Genomic DNA, 14,457 nt, shown 5'->3' with positions numbered 1-14,457 from the left:
TGGTCGGCTTTTTCAAATACCACATCATTTTTCAGGGTAACACGAGATGCTGTTTAGCAGATCCAAAATATTCAGTATAAAATTCAAGAAGGAAAGAAATGTTTCTCCCAAGCTCTGACACAACCAGAGGAGATAGATTGGCCCTCAAATTCCTGCAGGAGCAGAGAAGGGGAAAAACAGAGCATTCGTTGAGAAGCAATTTTCGGGGGAAGAGTTGTGGAGAGCTCTTCTCACCTCTAAGTGTACTGTTTGCCAGGTTGAGAATGTACACTCGTGAGAAATGGGGGTCTACAGAGGATGGATATTTCAGCTGAAATCAACAAGGGCTAACAGACTTGGTCTACCAGAAGACTGGCATTTTCTCTGATGAAGGCTGTAAAGTCTGGGCAGTGAGATTTCAACTGTTGCTTAAAAATTTTCAAGAAGAAACGTGGGTCCAGGGAGGCAATTTAAAAAAAGACTTATTTACTTCTCCAAAACATTCTTCAACTCTGCTGATCTCTCTGACTATTCCCATGTGTTACTCTCTGTTTTCTGCAAACCACATCCAGGGTTTGAAAATCTCCTCCTCTCTTCTTCCTCTTCCCCTCCCATTCCTTCTTCTATTTCTATTGTCTTGAGGAATTTTGATGATAATAACTGTGGTATTTAGTAAGCACGTACTGTATGCCAAGCACTGGGGTAGATACAAACAAATCGGGTCGGACGCAGTCCCTGTCCCATGTGGGGCTCACAGTCTTAATTGTAATGACTTTAATTAGTTCAGGCCTGTGGCCAACTGTTTTTGGAAGGGAACTCTGAGTAAGTAAGAAGTCTGAACTAGACCCAGAGAAAAGTAAACTAGATGCCCCATTCTTAGGGAGAAAAGTAGAAGCATGATATCTCCATTTTCAATGATTCAGGCCAGGGCAGGAGAGAAAGCCACGGCTATTCTGCGTTCGTGGGAAGCCCGGGCTGGGTTATCAGTGGTTCACGCTGGACCAGAGGCAAATTCGCGCTCTGGATCTCGAGACAAACGGCCATCCAGTTTTTCAGCTGACTACGGATCTCGATTACTTTTTGGGCTCCCGTATCGGGGTGCAAGCTCCTTGTGGATCGGAGGCAGGGGGGTGGGAAGGGGAGTATCTTGGGATTCCATCAGACTCTCTCTGGCCTTAGTACAGTGCACTGCGGCCAGTGGGCACTCAATCAATGTCATCGCTTCATCACTTCACTATTCCTGAAAGCAGCCAAAAGGAGGAAAAAGGCTGCCCAACCCAGAGCACGCGCAAAGTGCGAAAAGTCCCACCCCACTTTAGGCGAAGACTAAAGAGAAAATTTCACCGGGTGGCCTGGGAGCTTTTGTCTTGAAACAATTTGCACTGGGAAGAAAATGACCCCTTTAATTAGCCATGTAAACATTTCTAAAGCTCTCATCACATATTTGTCATGAAAGCCAGAATTTAATAAGGGAGGCGGGGCTCCAGTTTCCAAAGGGACAAAAGTTCACTGCCCGAACATATGTTCAAACATCGGGGACCCTGAGGAGGGAAAGCAAAGAGGAGTCTAAGTACCCCGGGAGAAAATGTTTTACTAGGGCCACTTAAAAGCATAAACGTCACTTGAGCTTTCAGAACTATAAAAAGTCAATGCCTGACCTATGGCATAACTTATCTCCTGGCAAGTCCTCCCGGACACAGGCCATATTTCAGAAATTATTCTGCGCAAATCCATCGTTCTCTTGCACCTAACGAAGGGAGGGGAGCATGGGAAGGCAGATGCATCAGCTCAGAGGGGAATGGGGATTGACCCCATGGAGTATGGCTGTGGGGGCGACTGTGTGCATGCGTGTGCATGTGTGTGCATGCGTGTGCAGGGGAGCAGGCAGTTCTCTTTCTGAGTCCATGAATGTCAATAGGGTTCACCAATGCACCCAGCTGGCCCAGATGGAAAAGATGCGGGATCCAGTACGTGTGGGGAGACATAGGGCCTCGGTTCCCTCATCTGGAAAATGGGGATGAAGACTGTGAGCCCCCCGTGGGACAACCTGATCACCTTGTAACCTCCCAGCGCTTAGAACAGTGCTTTGCACATAGTAAGCGCTTAATAAATGCCATCATCATCATCATCACAGGGCGAATGGCCCAGTCGTTCATTTTTTTTTAATGGTATTTATTAAGCACTTACTACGTGCCAGGCACTGTACTAAACACTGGGGAAGATGCGAGCTAATCGGGTTAGACACAGTCCATGTCCCACATGGGGCTCCCAGTCTTAATCCCCATTTTACAGGCGAGGTAACTGAGGCACAGAGAAGTTAAATGACTTGCCCAGGGTCACACAGCAGATGAACGTGTGTGAGAAGTAGCCTGGTGTAGCGGAGAGAGCATGGGCCCGGGACTCAGAAAGTCATGGATTCTAATCCTGGCTCCACCACCTGTCTGCTGTGCGACCTTGGGCAAGTCACTTAACATCTCTGTGCCTCAGTTACCTCATCTGTAAAAAATGGGGATTAAGAGTGTGAGCCCAATGGGGGACAGGGACTGTATCTAACCTGATTAACTTGTTTCTACCCCAGTGCTTAGAACAGTGCTTGGCACATAGTAAGCAATTAACCATTATTATTATTATTATTATTGAGTGGCAGAGCCAGGATTAGTCTTTATTACTCCCAGGCCTGTGCTCTATCCATCTAGGCCACGCTGCTCCTCAATCCCTGGAGATGCTGCCAGGGAGTAGAGAGGATGCCCCCTGAAAAGCAGCCCTCAGGAGAAGGGCCCAGGATGTCTACCCAACCCAGAAAAGACCGGTCCACAAAAACTTCTCAAGAACACCCTCAGCCTTAGCCAGGATCTCATGTATGACCTCCCGAGCAACGAGGAGAGTCTCCAGGGAGAGGACACAGCAGCGGAACCTGTTTGGGGGTTTGATTTATGAGCCTGTGAAATGAGGCCAAAGGAGACTAGGAGACATCTGTATCTGTGCAGAGCGATTGATCGTGCTGGGCTGATCCTTTTTTTTTTTTTTTGATTGAAAGCTTTGCTGAGATTTACAAAGCAGGGTTACAAAACATCCTGATACAGAGCTTGGAATAGTCTCCTTGCCAATGCTGATAAGTGCCAGGGATCCTTTCCAATTTCATAAGATCATCATGAATTCTGAATTTTACTGTTTTTTACAGCAAGCTCCATAGATGCGTTCAAACAAATTTTAAACTATTTTCATTCATTCATTCATTCAGTCGTATTTATTGAGTGCTTACTGTGTGCAGAGCACTGTACTAAGCGCTTGGGAAGTCCAAGTTGGCAACATGTAGAGACGGTCCCTACCTAACAGTGGGCTCACAGTCTAGAAGGTTTTGCTGGTTCCACACCTCTTACAGTCCCAGTAAAATGCGGGGGAGGTAATTTTCAGAACGCGACTGAGAAAGAGGGATGGAATTACTGAAAACAAGATCGAGTCAGAGGGACAGAAATGGGGAGAAAGAGAGATAGACTGAGGAACAGGCACAATGAGAGAGACACCAAAGGGGTAGAGATAATGAGAGCGAGAGACAGCGAGAGACCGAGGAACGAAGAGTGAGAGATAGAGAGACTGATGATCAGTGCTAGCAAGAGGGTGGGGCAGAGGGACAGAGATAGTGATTGAGACAGTGCCAGAAAGCAGAGATAGGGTGTAGCCTGAGAGAGCAAACAAAATTCAATTGCACACCATTAACACAGAGAAGCAGCATGGCTCAGTGGAAAGCACCCGGGCTTTGGAGTCAGGGGTCATGGGGTTGAATCCAGGCTCTGCCAACTGTCAGCTGTGTGACTTTGGGCAAGTCACTTAACTTCTCTATGCCTCAGATCCCTCAACTGTAAAATGGGGATTAAGACTGTGAGCCCCATGTGGGACAACCTGATCTCCTTGTAACCTCTCCAGCGTTTAGAGCAGTGCTTGACACATAGTAAGCGCTTAATAAATGTCATTATTATTATTATTATTATTAACCTGCACAACAGCCAGGCACTGGCTTTTTGGAGGCGGGAAAAACTCACTGCCTTCTTCATTTCTACCATGTCATTGTGTCAGGCTAAGTGCCTCACACTGGATACGCAGCCTAATATAATGATGGTTTGTGGAAAGAAGTCTGCTGCTGCCCATTTCTCGAGGGGATCTGGAACCCTCTCACCCCTTGCTACAGAGTCACACGTCCTCCTCTCTGTGTCCTCTCAGGACCCAGACTCCACTGCCCACCCAGGCGGAGGTAGACTGGTCACTTATAATAATAATGGTATTTGTTAAGCGCTTACTATGTGCAAAGCACTGTTCTAAGCGCTGGGCACTGTCACTTGAGAATTTTCAGTCATTGGCCACCCTCCCACCAGCACTGTGTGCCCAGAGGCTTCAGCGTCACTGGCTTACCCTGTGGGGCCAGCCTTGGCGACAGGCATAGAATGCCCACATCGAAGGAGGTGGAAAAACTGGAAACTCCTCACCATTGTCTTTAAAGCAGTCAATCCCCTAGCCCCCTCCTATCTCACCTCGCTACTCTCCTACTCCAACCCAGCCCGCAAACTTTGTTCCTCCAATACTAACCTTCTCACTGTACCTCAATCTCACGTATCTCGCTGCCGACCTCTCACCCACATCCCGCCTCTGGCCTGGAATGCCCTCCCTCCTCAAATCTGACAGACAATTTCTCTCTCCCCCCGCCACCCAAAGCCTTATCCTTCACAGGCCCATCTCCTCCAAGAGGCCTTCCCTGGCTAAGCCCTCCTTTCCTTTTCTCCCTCTCCCTTCTGTGTCACCCTGACACGCTCCCTTGATTCTTACTCATCATCAATCATATTTATTGAGCGCTTACTATGTGCAGAGCACTGTACTAAGCGCTTGGGAAGTACAAATTGGCAACATATAGAGACAGTCCCTACCCAACAGTGGGCTCACAGTCTAAAAGGCTCACAGTCTAAAAGGCTCAGTCTTACTCCATCTCAGCCCCACAGCACTCAAGAACATTTCTGCAATTTTATTTATTTATATTAATTTATATTAGACCGTAAACTAATTGTGGGCAGGGAATGTGTCAGTTACACTGCTCTATTGTGCTCTCCCGAGTGCTTGGTACATTGCTCTGCACACAGTAAGCGCTCAATAAATACAAATGACTCACTCGACCAGACGGCCCCCAAACCCTAGCCTCCCGGTTTCAAGGCTGTATCCATCAACGAGCAGGGGTTTGAAATGGAAGCCCCCTCGTTTCCCCCCACCCACCCTTGCCCTCACAACCCTTTGCTTATCTCTAGCACAGCCCCTGGGTTAATGGGAAATCAAGGCCCTCCGAGGAAACCCACTAAAATCCTGCCTCAGTGGACCCTTTTCCTTCTCAGGGTCGGGAAATTCTTCTGGATCCCACCCCTTCTCTTTTGAGCAGCCCAGCGGGGATCCTCAGAGACGCAAAACAAATTAGGACAGAGTCGGATGAAAGAACAGAAACAAAAGATGATTTTGTTTAAATGAGGGGGAAATGAGCCTTTGGGTAGAGGAAGTCTAGCCCAGCCCATCCTGTTCCCGATAATGAGGCTCATCTATCTCCACAATTAAGATAGGTTGGGACTCCCTCCCTCTCACCCACATAGATTATCCTGGTAGAGTGTGTGAATGGGTGCACATTCCCATGTACTGCACAGAGAGAGAGAGAAAGAGAGAGAGAAAGGGGAGAGGAAGAGAGGGAAGGAAGAATGGAGAGAGGGCAAAGGTGATCTAGTGGTCTGGTTGCATTCCAAAGTCATCATTGTTGGTGCTCCTGATTTGCCACTTGGTAAATATTTTCTTTTTTTTTTTAATGATGTTTGTTATTTGTTTACTGTGCTCCAGGCACTGAATTAAGCACTGAGGTAGACCCAATAATAATAATAATAATGATGGTATTTGTTAAGCGCTTACTATGTGTGAAGCACTGTTCTAAGCGCTGGGGAGATGCAAGGTGATCAGGTTGTTCCACGTTTTGTTTTAAATGATATTTGTTATTTGTTTACTGTGCTCCAGGCACTGAATTAAGCACTGAGGTAGACCCAATAATAATAATAATAATAATGGTATTTGTTAAGCGCTTACTATGTGTGAAGCACTGTTCTAAGCGCTGGGGGGATGCAAGGTGATCAGGTTGTTCCACTTTTTTTTTTTAATGATATTTGTTATTTGTTTACTGTGCTCCAGGCACTGAATTAAGCACTGAGGTAGACCCAATAATAATAATAATAATAATGATGGTATTTGTTAAGCGCTTACTATGTGTGAAGCACTGTTCTAAGCGCTGGGGGGATGCAAGGTGATCAGGTTGTTCCACGAGGGGCTCACAGTCTAAATCCCCATTTTCCAGATGAGGTAACTGAAGCACAGAGAAGTTAAGTGACTTGCCCAAGGTCACACAGCTGACAAGTGGTGGAGCGGGGATTCAAACCCATGACCTCTGACTCCCAAGCCCGTGCTCTTTCCACTGAGCCACGCTGCTTCAAGATATTAAATTAGTCCCTGTCCCAAATGGGGCTCACAGTCTTAATCCTCATTTTACAGAAGAGGTAACTGAGGTACAGAGAAGAGAAATGACTCTCCCAAGGTCACAACAGCAGATAAGTGGCAGAGCCAGAACTAGAACCCAAGACTTACAGGCCCAGGCTCTATCCACCAGCCCATGCTGCTTCTCTGACCCTACTGATTAACCCTCTTGATCTGGTTTGTAAGTCGATGCAGTGTTTATGTAGAGTTTAGTTGAAATATAAAGTCTTTGCCCCTCAGGAAGTCAAGGCAGCATAGCCTACTCAAAAGAGCATAATAATAATAATAATAATGGCATTTATTAAGCACTTACTATGTGCAAAGCACTGTTCTAAGCGTTGGGGAGGTTACAAGGTGATCAGGTTGTCCCATGGGGGGCTCACAGTCTTCATCCCCATTTTACAGATAAGGTAACTGAGGCACAGAGAAGTTAAGTGACTTGCCCAAGGTCACACAGCTGACAAGTGGGGGAGCGGGGATTCGAACCCATGACCTCGGGATCCAAAGCCCAGGCTCTTTCCACTGAGCCACGCTGCTGGGAGTCAGGAAACCCAAGTTCTAGTCCCAGCTCCACCAAACGCCTACTTTGTGGACTTAGGGCCACTCTCTTAATTTTTCTGTGCCTCAGTTTCTTCATCTATAGAATGGGGATAAACATACTCATTCTTGCTCCCTCTTAAGCCTGCGAGCCCCGTATGGGCCAGGGATGGTGTCCAATCTGATTATTTCTATCCTTCTAGACTGTAAGCTCATTGTGGGTAGGGAACTCTGCTAACTCTTGTATTGTTCTTTCCCAAGACCTTAGTACAGTGCTCTGCACATAGTAAGCACTCCGTAAATACTTGATTGATTAATTGACTAGTTTTCCACTGCCTATGGGTAGCACACTGCCTGTGTGGCAGAATTCCACGATGCCCCTGGGTACTTGGTCACCAACAGAACCCTTGTTTGGGGGCCAGAGCTACAAAATGCTTTCTTTGACCCTCCCACAGAGAGATGTCCTCAAGAAACCGTGCCAGGATGAAAAGGAAGTGGTAGAAGAAACAGTTCTTCAAATGAAAAAGTGAGTCTGAAACAGGTCTACCTGCCAATCTGCCTGCTCTCAGTCCCTCTAAGAGATCAGAATCGAGCGGCTGGACCACGTTGCTTTCCGAGCTCCCACTGTGGGCATTCGTTCCTGCCGTGGCTCCTCCCTCTGAAAAACGGGCACGGGCAGGACAACGGACTGAGAAGGACCGTTCTCTCTTCGACCCCCAGACTGGAAACTGAGCCACCGGGGGTCTCGTGCTCTTTGGCTAGCTGACGGGGGTTTTCCAGGGACACGGCCAAAACAGGTTTTGTGCAGGAATGTAAAACATAATTGGAGCTGGCGAGGATCTCGTCCAAACAGCTGGCCCTCCGAGCACCCTGGAGACCGGGTGCTGGGGGAGGACAGGGAGGGGATGGTGGGAGGAGAAGGCAGGGCTGGTTAGAACACCAACTTGTGCACCAGAGTTTCCTCCTCTCCAGCTCCCTCGCGTCTGGCTGGGGATGGGCTGGCGATGGGCTCAGATGGCGGGGATGGGGATGGGGAGGAAAGGGTGGGCCGGGGGTGGGGGGGCCCGGGCTGCTTCAGTCCCAGCAGGCCCTCTGAAGGGCTCCCAACTTGTCAGGTAGAAGAGAAACTGTTGCCCCCAGGGCCCTACGCTATTGGCGAGCTCGTCGATGGGTCTGATCACCTGGGTTTCCCGCCCCCCACGCCAGATGAGGCGAAGTTCCAGCTGGCATCTCCCTCTCGGTGGGCCCCAGCTCCGATCTTTCTGAACTGGACGCGCCTCTGGGTTTCAGATACATTTGCAGGCGGACGCCACTTCTGGCTGCTGCCATAGTGGATGTGGCAGCATCAGAAAAACAGGGCCCCTAGCAAATTTTTGATGACATCCAGCTATCTGTAATACATTCCGGTCTGTCTCCCTGGCTACCCTGCAAGCTCTGTTTGGTGGCTGTTCTCGCTTCCTTGGCTGAATGATCCCAGCTGGTATTTCCTTCAATCACTGCCAATGTCCCCCCACCCCGACCCCTCTTGACTCTACTGATGTCTTCATCCCTCGGTTTTCTGTAGGAAGCCGGGAAATGGCCCTGGCTCTCCGAGGATGGACGGGTACACTTTTCAGGGGAACAATGGGATCGGCGCTGGGCTGCAGGCACCGCACGCTGACCATGTCCAAACGATGGCAAACTCGTGTCTCGGGAGGACCAGAGCGGCCCTGGAACGTGGAGGACATTATGAGGTACGAGATGGTGATTTTCCCAGCTGCCCTATAAAGGAAAGCACAGCGGCTTTGCTGAGGAATAAGAACCAGATTCCAAGTGGAACAGAACAGTTTGGCGGGGGAAGTGGGAAGGAACATAGCGTAACGTTCCCATAAAGCTCGTTTTGAAGGTTCAGGCTTACCCATCGACCCGCCCCTAAAGCAAGAGAAATGATTCTGATGTCAGTCTGTCCACCCTGCCCTGCTTGTTTTTATATTCGAACAGGAAACTGATGGGGCAGAGACCCCGGGTAAACCAGCTCCAGCTAAAGACACTGAAGACTAAGTCCTCTGAAGCTCTTCCTCGCTCCTGAGTTTGGGGATCGGCGCTGAAAAATGCAGAAATCCAAATGCACAAGAACTCCCAGAAACCGAAGCTTTGGCTCTCCTTTGAAAAGCAAACCAACAGATGCCAAGGTTTTCCCTCACTCCCGCTGGAGGACAGTCTGAAGAAGGTCAGAGGACGAACACTGGCTTTGAGTCAGCAGAATCTGGGCCCTTGGTATCCAACCCAGTATTACTCATGGACTGGTCAGCCAAAGACCACAAGAAACAGGGAAAGGGAGAGGGAGATGATTCAGAAACAGCCCTCACCCCTGACCTTCCCTTGCCCCCCACGGCAGAGTTACCCCAGATGGGGCAGGCCTTGGCACGGGACAAACCTGCTGTTTTCCTGGGGCGATGCCAAACTGGACCCCTCCTCGCCCCAAGCTACTCTCCTGATGGTTCCACTCTTTTCCGCATCCCCTAGTGATCCAGAGCCAGGGGAGCGGCTCAGAAGGAGGGTGTCCAAGGCGTTCTTGGCACCGCGACTCACTTCCGAGTCCCCTGGCATGGTTCAGCCTACACCCCGGAACTGCCTTCTTATGGCTGATTTGGCTTTGGCGAGCAATAAGCAGTGCCAGGGCTGGGTCAGATGAAGGCTCCAACCGGCTCAGGTCTCCTTCTGCCACAAGAGAACTAGGTTAATGGCAGGAGCCGTGTGCTGGTCGCCCCCTGGGCACCTGCCCACCCCCAAGATTAAAGACGAACCATCCGACAACTCTAGCTATTCCCTTCTCCTTCCCTGGCTTTTCCACCACTACACCCTGAATAGTGAATTCCACGCCTGAATTCACGCAAATCCTTCTTGACAATTTCACTGTGGACAGTTTCCTGTGGGAACGAATTTGCAAGGCCTCACGGATGAGGGAGCGCATCTTTTTGCTGGTCAGGCCCCGGCCCGACCCCCTGGGCTTCGGCCCACGCTGGGCCTACTCACCTTGGACGACGGAAGGTCAGTCCGTACTGCTGGCATGCCTGGCCCACCGTGGGGGTGTAGACGATGGGCATGAACTTCTCCACGTCGGACGTGAGCACCCGGTAGAAGAGCTTCTCGTTCCTATCCTGGAGGGTCATGAGGATGATGTACCTTTGGTAGAAAAGGAGAAGAGACTCAATGACGGGCATCCCTGGGTCCCTGGGTTGGGGGACTTCCGGGAGCCCAGCCCTGAGCACCCCGCTCAGGTTACCTCGCAGGAACTCGCCTCAGCCCTTTGACGGGTCGTTGGGTCAAGTAACACTTCGGGGTCATTAGGACCGCCTCCCTCTCACCACTCCTTGGATGTTTCCACACCTATCCGACACTCTAGAAACTCAGATCAGGGTCAACTCCTCCAGGAAGTCTTCCCACAGATTCGGGAAGGATGTTCTCTCTAGAGGACCCCTTCCCACCTTTCTTTGCTGTACGTGTATTTGGTCTAGGCTGGACAGAGGCCTACCTTTTCCGGCCTAAGCTAGATGCTCCCTGAGGACAGGGGGTGGTGGTCGTGGTTCCTGGGGGAGATTAGGCTTCTCTCTGTTGTGAATCCCTATTATTGTGACTCTTAAGGGAGAGGGAAGGAAGACTTTTCTGGAGGTCTTTCACTGCGCTCAGAGTCAGGGTCCCACTGGAAGGGTTAAGATTCAGTGTGGCCTAGAGGAAAAAACATGGATCTGGGAAACAGGAGACCCCAGGTTCTAATCCCAGCCCTTCCACCGTCCTTGCTGTGTGACCTCAGACAAGTCACTGAAGTTCTCTCTGAAGTCACTCTTAAATTCTCTTAAGTTCTTTCTTAAGTCACTTTCCTCACCTGTAAAAATGGGGAGTACATACCTGTTCTTCTTCCCTTCTTAAACTGTGAGCCCCATGGGGGATGAGGACTACATCCAGTCATATATTGTTTCCAACCCAACGCTTAGCACCTTGTAAGCACTTCAGAAATACCCCGGGGCCGTCCAGAGACAGCTGGGTTCCAGGGCTGCCCGATGGGGAACTCTGAGAGTGAAGGAGCAAGCATACTCCGCGGAAGGCAAGGAAAACCCTCCTGGGGGAAGAGAGGAACTAGGGGGCGGGCCACCCTCCAGATGTCCTGGCATTCCGGCATTCCCCGCGTACTTGTCCAGGTCGGAGGGCTGTTTCTCGTAGTATCTCATGACGCGGAGAAGCTGGACGTCCTGGCTGAGGAAGCAGGGTGGGAGCAGGCCGTGGATCCCCAGCTGCAGCCGCTCTGAGAGCGTGAAGGCCATCCCCTGGGGACGGGGACAGGAGGGGCACAGGTAATAATAATAATAATAATAATAATAATAATAATAATAATAATAGCATTTATTAAGAGCTTACTATGTGCAAAGCACTGTTCTAAGCACTGGGGAGGTTACAAGGTGATCAGGTTGTCCCACAGGGGGCTCACAGTCTTAATCCCCATTTTCCAGATGAGGGAACTGAGGCCCAGAGAAGTTGAGTGACTTGCCTGAAGTCACACAGCTGACAATTGGTGGAGATGCACAGATGCACAAGGGGCACACACATACACACACCCGGCACCCCTCCCATACACACATACATGGTGTCCACACACAGTGCACTCAGGTGAGAGCGGAGCCAAGCCCATCCTTGCCCACGCTGCCCTCCCCCGCCAGTCTGGACAAATCTCCCCTCATTCATTCATTCCTTCAATCGTATTTATTCAGCGCTTACTGTGTGCAGGGCACTGTACTGAGCGCTTGGGAAGTACAAGTTGGCAACATATAGAGACGGTCCCTACCCAACAACGGGCTCACAGTCTAGAAGGGGGAGACAGACATCAAAACAAAACATGGAGACAGGTGTCAAAATCGTCAGAGCTAATAGAATTAAAGCTATATGCACATCATTAACAAACTAAATAGTAAATATGTACAAGTTAAATAAATACAGTAATAAATCTGTACAAATATATATACAAGTGCTGTGGGGAGGGAAAGGAGGTAGGGCGGGGGGATGGGGAGGAGGAGAGGAAAAAGGGGGCTCAGTCTGGGAAGGCCTCCTGGAGGAGTTGAGCTCTCAGTGAGGCTTTGAAGGGAGGAAGAGAGCTAGCTTGGCGGATGGGCAGAGGGAGGGCATTCCGGGCCAGGAGGAGGACGTGGACCGGGGGTCGACAGCGGGACAGGCGAGAACGAGGCCCAGGGAGGAGGTTATCGGTGGCAGAGGAGCGGAAGTTGAGGGCTCACCCTCATCCCATCGTCATCATTAGTGGTATTTATGGAGTGCTTATTTTGGGCAGAGCACTGTACTAAGCGCTTGACAAAGTGCAACTACCTCACTCTTTCCTTACGAAACCCTCCCCAAAGTTCCCTGCTTCCAGGAGGCCTGCACATAAACACACGCAGACACACATACACCTCCCTTCCTGCTCCCGCTGTCCTTTCAGCCTCTTGCAAGCACCTGTTGTATCGGCTAGGGATTGATTTATCTTCCCACCTCTTATTATTTTTATCTAATCTTCTCCTCTTCTACCTATTGTGCACTTAATAACAACAATAATAGTACTGGTTAAGCGCTTACTATGGGCCAAGCACTGTTGCCAACTTGCATTTCCCAAGCATTTAGCACAGTGCTCTGCACACAGTAAGTGCTCAATAAATACAACTGAATGAAAGAATGAATGTTCTAAGCACTGGGGTAGATATAGGGTAATCAGGTTGTCCCACGCAGGGCTCACAGTCTTAATCCCCATTTTCCAGATGAGGTGACTGAGGCCCAGAGAAGTGACATGACTTGCCCAAGGCCACACAGCAGACAAGTGGCAGAGTTGGGATTAGAACCCACATCCTTTGACTCCCAAGCCCGGACTCTTTCCACTAGGCCATGCTGCATTTGGTAGTTTATGTCTTCTACTATTCCCTCTTAAACTCCTCGAGAGCAGGGATCATGGCTCCCAATTCTATTGTACTGTATCCACTCAATCAATCGTATTTATTGAGCATTTACTGTGTGCAAAGCACTGTACTAAGAAGTGCTTAGCACTGTACTCTCCTAGGAGCTTATTCCAGTGCTCTGCACACAGTAAGTGTGAAATAAATACTTCAACCAGTTGGCAGGGATCATATCTTCCAAAAGCCTGGTACAGTGCCCAGCTTAAAGTGGACGCAGCAACTATGAGTGCCTCTGTGGCTTTTCCCGATGCCTAGAAGAGTCCCCGGCTCACTGCTTGGTGATGATATGGGTACGAAGGAGGAATACGATGCTGACGAGGAAAAATGTTCTTCTCTAGGGGTTCAAGTCCTGCGCATCACCCACAGGGGTTCTGGAATGGTTTTTAAAGGAACAGCCCAGAGACCGCCCCGTCTTTACCCGTCAGGCTGGGGGACCACTATTTCCCCGCAGAAATGTGCTTATTACTTTCATTTACACGTTTTATGGTCCAGCTGCCTGAGTTCCCCACCTGTGCAGTAAAATAATAATAATGACTGTATTTATTAAGCGCTTACTATGTGCAAAGCACTGTTCTAAGCACTGGGGGGATACAAGGTGATCAGGTTGTCCCACGTGGGGCTCACAATCTTAATCCCCATTTTCCAGATGAGGTAAATGAGGCGCAGAGAAGTTAAGTAACTTGCCCAAAGTCAAACAGCCGACAAATGGTGGAGCCAGGGATAGAATCCATGACCTCTGACTCCCAAGCCCGGGCTCTTTCCACTGAGCCACGCTGCTTTCAACCGTTGGCAAAGGCACTCCATCCTTGGTACCCACTTCCTGGAAGAGGCAGAGCCAGGCAAATCATGTGAAAGCCAAAGGCTGGGATGACCAGGGCCCTAGAGATAGAGCTTAGCCTCGCCTGCCCGGGAATCGAGGCACTGTTTCCTTTTCCCTGTGGGCGATGACCTAGAATAATCGCTGGGTACAGTGACCAAGTGCCGCTGTGGATGGCCCCTGAGAAGACAGTGTGGCCTAGCGGATAATAATAATAATAATAATAATAATAATAATAATAATAATAATAATAATAATAGGCATTTGTTAACTGCTTACTATGTGGAAAGCACTGTTCTAAGCGCTGGGGAGGATACAGGGTGATCAGGTTGTCCCATGTGGGGCTCACAGTCTTAATCCCCATTTTTCCAGATGAGGTAGCTGAGGCCCAGAGAAGTGAAGTGACTTGCCCAAAGTCACACAGCTGACAGTTGGAGGAGCCGGGATTTGAACCCATGACCTCTGACTCCAAAGCCCGGGCTCTTACCACTGAGCCACACTGCTTCTCCAAGATAGAGCATAGGCCCGGGAGTCAGAAGACCTGGGTTCTAGTCCCGGCTCTGCGACATGTCTGCTGTGTAACTTTGGGCAAGTCAGCTAAATTCTCCGTGCCTC

General features: G+C 49.6%; 1 protein-coding gene across 1 annotated transcript in view; it reads right to left on the bottom strand.

The window, feature by feature from the left end:
* The window catches only part of ME3 (malic enzyme 3), a 69,821-nt gene that overhangs the window by 21,635 nt on the left and 33,729 nt on the right, over positions 1-14,457 (bottom strand). Inside the window, exons 7-8 of the mRNA XM_038761677.1 lie at positions 11,227-11,360; positions 10,072-10,221 (exon numbers count right to left, since the gene is read on the bottom strand). Of these exons, the coding sequence (XP_038617605.1) occupies positions 10,072-10,221; positions 11,227-11,360 (284 nt within the window). The remainder of the gene's footprint in view (positions 1-10,071; positions 10,222-11,226; positions 11,361-14,457) is intronic.

Source organism: Tachyglossus aculeatus, chromosome 20, assembly GCF_015852505.1.
Source record: "Tachyglossus aculeatus isolate mTacAcu1 chromosome 20, mTacAcu1.pri, whole genome shotgun sequence".
Taxonomy (NCBI): Eukaryota; Metazoa; Chordata; class Mammalia; order Monotremata; family Tachyglossidae; genus Tachyglossus; species Tachyglossus aculeatus.
This window is presented reverse-complemented; position numbering and strand designations above follow the sequence as displayed.